The sequence below is a fragment of the Sinocyclocheilus rhinocerous genome, unplaced genomic scaffold (genome assembly GCF_001515625.1).
Source record: "Sinocyclocheilus rhinocerous isolate Xijiao unplaced genomic scaffold, SAMN03320098_v1.1 scaffold890, whole genome shotgun sequence".
In the NCBI taxonomy this organism is placed as follows: domain Eukaryota; kingdom Metazoa; phylum Chordata; class Actinopteri; order Cypriniformes; family Cyprinidae; genus Sinocyclocheilus; species Sinocyclocheilus rhinocerous.
In genome coordinates, this window is record NW_015637021.1 from 2,100 (window position 1) to 8,017 (window position 5,918).

Genomic DNA, 5,918 nt, shown 5'->3' on the forward strand with positions numbered 1-5,918 from the left:
ATTTGCCAAAAATAGAACTTTTTATATTAAAAGCAAACAAGCAAGCCCAGCCCAGATTTAAAAAGTAACGTAATGCATTACTTTCAATAAAAAGTAACTAAGTACCGTAATTAGTTACTTTTTTTAGGAAGTAACGCAATATTGTAATGCATTACTTTTAAAAGTAACTTTCCCCAACACTGGTATGTAGTATGTAAAATAATAAAGAAATCAGAAATGCTAGAATAAAGTTTGTTACAATAACCTAATACATCCTAAATTAAACATAGAAAGAGAAGTTTGGCAGTAAATTTTACCAATATGTGAGTTCGTATGTATTTTGTTGTTTTTCTAATTAGAAAATCTTTAAACTGTTTTGGGGTACAGGTTAGAAGGGGAAAAAAGCCCTATCCACTTTTAATAAACATAATATACCATCTACTTACTGTATGATGGCACTATGACTAATCGATTAGGCAAAAACAATATCAATGTCTAGGTACCCTATAGGAAATTGCATATTAAGTTCATCGTGTACACACACAGTATTTTCATATTATTATATGGTAGAGTTAGCCTAATATGTCATTACTAAGTTTTTAACCCTTTGAAAAACTGAAAAGGCCAAATTTCATGTTAACTATGGCTATGTATTTAATTCATTTTCTACTTACTTATTGGCTACCAATAGCCTATACTATTTATTTGTTTTACTTCATTTATTAATTTATTTTCTTTCTTTAAAAGAAAGTGGTACACCCAAGCAGTAATTACATTCGTAATTAGTCATCACCACAAGTTTCAGCCTAACAGCACCACAGAAATGAGCTTTTCTGCAAATTAAAAATTTACTTTACAAACGGTTAGAAGCTAAAGCTGCCAAGTATTAACAAAACCTAACCGTTTATATTTAGTTCAAATTCAACACATCGAAATTGATCATTTTTTAATCATTTGAATCGAGTCTCTTACCATAAAAGGGAGATGTCGTGCGGAGCGTGTGAAAGCTAACTCTGGGTCACTGGAGGCGTCATCATCATTCTCATCGGCGTGTCTATGGCTGTCTCAATACTTGAAGTGAACTTACTACCTAGACAGCAGTTTTGGTCGTTACAGACAGGTGTAACATATTAGGGCAAGTATTGCGGCTATGATGCCAAAAATATTGCACGTGTATGTGATTCCCCCCCAAAATTGCGCGCCTATGATGTTTAAACGTGCTGTCTAAATAGGCAGCGCACTAGGATTTGAGACACAGCATATTGATCACATCACAGAGGCGGCGCGCAAGCGATACAGGGATAATGTGGTCACTTTACTAAACCTCTTCCTCTTCCCGTCTAGATTTTTGTCTGTCTGTGGGTGTCTTCATTTTGTAACTTTCCCCTCAAGCCAAATGCAACACGCGTAAAAATATTCAAATAAGATGAGAATAGTATTTGCTCACCTGAAGCAATAGCATTTGATAAGTATTTATTATTTAACGTTATGATGAACATTTTTAGCAGTGACTCAAGACAGCATTTATACTATATTATTACTGTTACTAGGGTGTGAACATTTTCGCCACATGACAGCGCTCTTGTGCAGAAAACTGAAGAAGACTAGGATGTGTGGTAGAATTAGTATATTTGATGTTTTATTTTAATTATGTTAGAATATAATGGGAATTTTTTAACCATACACATAAGAAAAACTGAGCACTTTGGAAACTAAATTTTGCACATTTTAAATGAAGTCATTTGAAGGCCTTTTAAAACAAAATCCAAAACGCACTGAAATTCTGTAATGTCTTAAAATAATTTCAATTTATGTAAATTGTCTTTCTCCAGCAATTGATATTAATATGACTGTTCAAATATCTATTTTCTGTGTTCAGTGAAAGCTTGTAAAATATACAGGTTGCATTTAGCCAGTTTTATTCATTTTCAAACAATAGTACAATTTAGTCCACACATGATCCAAAATGAGATGATCAAAAATCTAATTAACACTGGAAAAAATGTCTATCAGTGGGGTTTTGTACTTAAAGGCATAATTTAAGTCTGTCATTATTTACTCACTCATGTAACCCATATTTCCTTTTGTGTTCATATGGTTTTGCAAGAACACGAGGGTGATCAGCTGAATGTTCTTTTGAGATTATATGGCTCATTAACCTTTCAATCCCACTGTAATTCTGTGTGTGTAGTCTAGACTGTTCCTCTCTTCTTGATAACATGCTCCATCGTAGCTGTCTCTGAGGTGTCCAAACTGATCTTGTATTTGGCCAGAATCTTGAGAATGGGCCTAAGCTTCAGCCACCACTGAGTCTTCGGTATACGATGTCTGGAACAGAAACAGACAGTGTGAGCACATGAGGATGCAGTGATAAGGCAGGCTTCACTCAGTGAATGACAATGTGTACAATGAAGTGAAACAACGGTAAAATGAAACAGAGGGATCACTCACTCAGAGTCAGTGTCCTCTTTGAGATCAGAGAGAGGCTGGAAGATCATGGCTCTCTTCTTCATTCCCAGAACACAGGCAGAGTCCGGTGTGTTAGCAAAGATACGTCCTGCTCATATGATGATATATGAATGAAAGACATTTATGGAAAGACAAAAATAGAACATTATTCACACAAACAGGTCAGGTTCATATGTAAGACATTTTCCATGATATACGCTACACTTTGGTGTTCCATTGCTTTTATATGCATTAAAGGTTGTGAGAATTATTAGATATGTTATACTATTTTCTAAGACAAAATTAACCTAACATGAAAAGTAGCTAGTTAAAACACATTCAATCTCATTATCCCTATCTTAAAATGGTGATTTTGGCCTTTCCCACTTTTTGACTAACCATCAATTGCAAACACAGTCAAGCCATAATTGTGACACTGATATTCAGTTTATTATAGTAAAGCATGTATATGTATATTTTTTCATTATTTATTAATTGAAATATTTTTTGATTATTAGTAGTAGTTGTGATATTTTTTAAGGTGTGTTTATTTAATGTTTGGTTATACACATGTGAACCATAATTTTGTACAAAATTTTGGCAAAAAATTTTCATAAAATTAATACAAAAGACAGCTTGAATGTTAAAACATCTCATTTACATATTTAGTTTGACTTCCTAAAGTTGACCGTCATCATTTTTTTAAAATAAAATCTCTCTCTCTCTCTCTCGCTCTCTCTCTCTCTCTCTATATATATATATAAATAAAATTTCTCTCTCTCTCTCTCACTATATATATATATATATATATATACACATACATTGCTGCTTGAAAGTTTATGAACCCTTTAGAATTTTCTATATTTCAGCATAAATATAACTAGGGTGACCATATATCCCCTTTTTTCCCGGACACATCCTGGTCAGGATTTCTATATTGCCTAAAATATCCAGGTTTCAAGTCCTGTAAAAGGCGAGTGCTCCGGTTAAAATCCTTTTCCTCAGCCGTCCACTCATTGAAATTACTGTTCACTCACCATGTCTGTAACACTCCTTCAGTTTCTCAGTCAACCACAACACTGCTTTAGCACCCATCTTTGTGCCAAAGTTCCTATCAAACGGTGTAGGGGTTCCACCCTGAAAATACCATGAGAAAAATTAGTAATTGAGTAATTGGGGCCCCAGAGATAATGACAAGGGAATTCTCAGCTCAGTTATAATGTTAAAAACAAAGAATGCTATCAATATTGTACACACAGACCTGCTGCATGTGCCCAAGCACATTCTTGCGGCAGTCAAAAACTCCCTTGCCCTCTTCTGAGTACAAGTTGAAGATAAAATCTGTGGTGTAGTTTGCATTACATTTCTCATTCCTGAGGGAAAACAGTTTGATGTTATTTAGAGTGCTGGTGCAAGAATGAAATAAGACCAGAGTCATTTGTCTAGATTACTGGAGAAGTTGACAATGTAAAACAGAGAGCGAAAAGATGCAGAAACACATTGTGTGACAGAATGACCAACCTAAGGATGAGGCCTCTTTTCACTGTGGTCTTCATTTTCTCCAATAAGTGCTCCACGTTTGTCTACCTCCCAACCAGACATTTAATGGTTAAAAACAAACAAAATGAGATGCATTCAATCAAACATCAATTAAACCAAGCATGTTTCACCTCCAGGTCGTGAATGCCAACTCGTTCTTCATAGATATAAGCAGCATCAGCCCCTGCAGCCAGTCCTGCCATGGTTGCCAGATATCCACAATACCCCCCCATTGTTTCAATGATGAAAACCCTACGCTTCGTTCCAGCTGCGGATTGCTTGATTCTATCGCATGTCTTAAAAGACACAAAACAGATGCTTACACTTATAGTTGGGGACTTACATGTCTGTGAACTGTATATTCATTTTTATAATATATGGTTTCTCACAGTTGTGATAGTATTGAGAGCAGTATCAGCACCGATGCTGAAGTCTGATCCAGGAATGTTATTAGACACAGTAGCTGGAATAACAACCAGGGGAATACACAACTCCTCATATTTTTCTCTGGCAGTCACTAATTCCAAACCTCCAACAAAGGCCTAAATAAGAGAGAGAGCGAGAGAGAGAGTGAGTATGTAAGAAGGAAACAGAAAGGTGAGGACAAATAAAACAATTTTTTTTATTCTTATTGTAAGTAGTATTTGGAATTTTCTCACCTCAAACCCTCCAATGATAACCAGGGCATGAATGTTATACTTGGCTATATTCAGACTGATCTCTTCAATCATACTAGCTGGCAGTGACCTCCAGGGAGAGACAAAAACAACAATTAAGGGGGGGGGCGGTTAAGTTTAAACGTGATTATTTTCTCTTTAATACAGATAATGCCAATGTAGTTTTCGATGAGTCGCTATGTTAGCAATAATAACATTACCTGCTTGACGAAGGGTTGCCAGGTTTTCACAACAAATCCCGCCCAATTGCTACTCAAAAGTAGCCCAAACTAACCGCGTTTCGAGGGGGTCCCCCGGTAAAAATCGCATTCAGGGGGTTAAAATACACGTTATTGGGGATGCTTTAATCCGCGGACATGAAAAACAACCCGCGGCAACAGTGATAAAGTAGCCCAATTCCACCAATAATATAATCCATGGGAAAACCGAGGACTTGGCAACACTGTGACGGATATTAAAGGTCCCAAATTGTCAAAACTGAAATTTCCTGGCTTTTTCCACAATTACTGAAGTCTAGGGGCTATTTAACTACCATATACGTTTCAAAACAGTCAGTCCACAGTAAAATTCACACAGCCTGCTTAAAGTTCTAGCTATTTTTCACGAACCGTTGTGACTTCCGTAAAAAGTTGAAGTCAGAACTACACAGTCACTGCCTTCAGTCACCACCCAGAGCACCGCCCACAGTCCCACTCTCCTTTTGCCAAACCCCAGACCAAAATCGACCTGTTCTCAGCAAAGCTCCTGAGAAAGGAGCTGTAAAAATATATTGAGATGGTTTTTGGTACTTATACCGCAAATATATATTCTTAAGGACATCAAAACCTCAAATAAAACTCCAGAAAGGTGTACAATATGGGACCTTTAAAATAACCAGTTCTCCCCGTTTACATGCACATCAGTACAACTGCGTTTACATGACTTAATTAATAAATCAGGTTATTTCCCTGTAGTGACGTCAAAACCTAACTAACCATTTGCATATCTGACTCTGAGTATTCCATATGTTGTCAGTTGTGTTGTTAAATAAAGCTTGCAGCATGTCAGCGGGAAACTTACAGCTCATATATTATCCTCTCATGCAGATGCAGCGTTTTGACTGCACCACTTCTACATCTGCTGCACGAGATGAGAACCCTTTTTTAAAGGGGTCATATGATGCGATTTAAATTTTTCCTTTCTCTTTGGAGTGTTACAAGCTCTTGGTGCATAAAGAAGATCTGTAAAGTTGCAAAGACTAAAGTCTCAAACCCAAAGAGATATTCTTTATAAAAG

At 36.3% G+C, this 5,918-nt stretch overlaps 1 protein-coding gene across 2 annotated transcripts in view; it reads right to left on the reverse strand.

The window, feature by feature from the left end:
* Positions 1-1,674: 1,674 nt before the first annotated feature.
* Positions 1,675-5,918, reverse strand: part of LOC107748387 (ATP-dependent 6-phosphofructokinase, muscle type-like) — a 16,512-nt gene continuing 12,268 nt past the window's right edge. For both annotated transcript variants that reach the window (XM_016563162.1, XM_016563161.1), the window contains 8 exons: positions 4,626-4,713; positions 4,356-4,508; positions 4,098-4,262; positions 3,949-4,010; positions 3,689-3,800; positions 3,465-3,564; positions 2,431-2,536; positions 1,675-2,307 (listed from right to left, as the gene is read on the reverse strand). In XM_016563162.1, the coding sequence (XP_016418648.1) occupies positions 2,172-2,307; positions 2,431-2,536; positions 3,465-3,564; positions 3,689-3,800; positions 3,949-4,010; positions 4,098-4,262; positions 4,356-4,508; positions 4,626-4,713 (922 nt within the window). In that variant the 3' untranslated portion in view covers positions 1,675-2,171. The remainder of the gene's footprint in view (positions 2,308-2,430; positions 2,537-3,464; positions 3,565-3,688; positions 3,801-3,948; positions 4,011-4,097; positions 4,263-4,355; positions 4,509-4,625; positions 4,714-5,918) is intronic.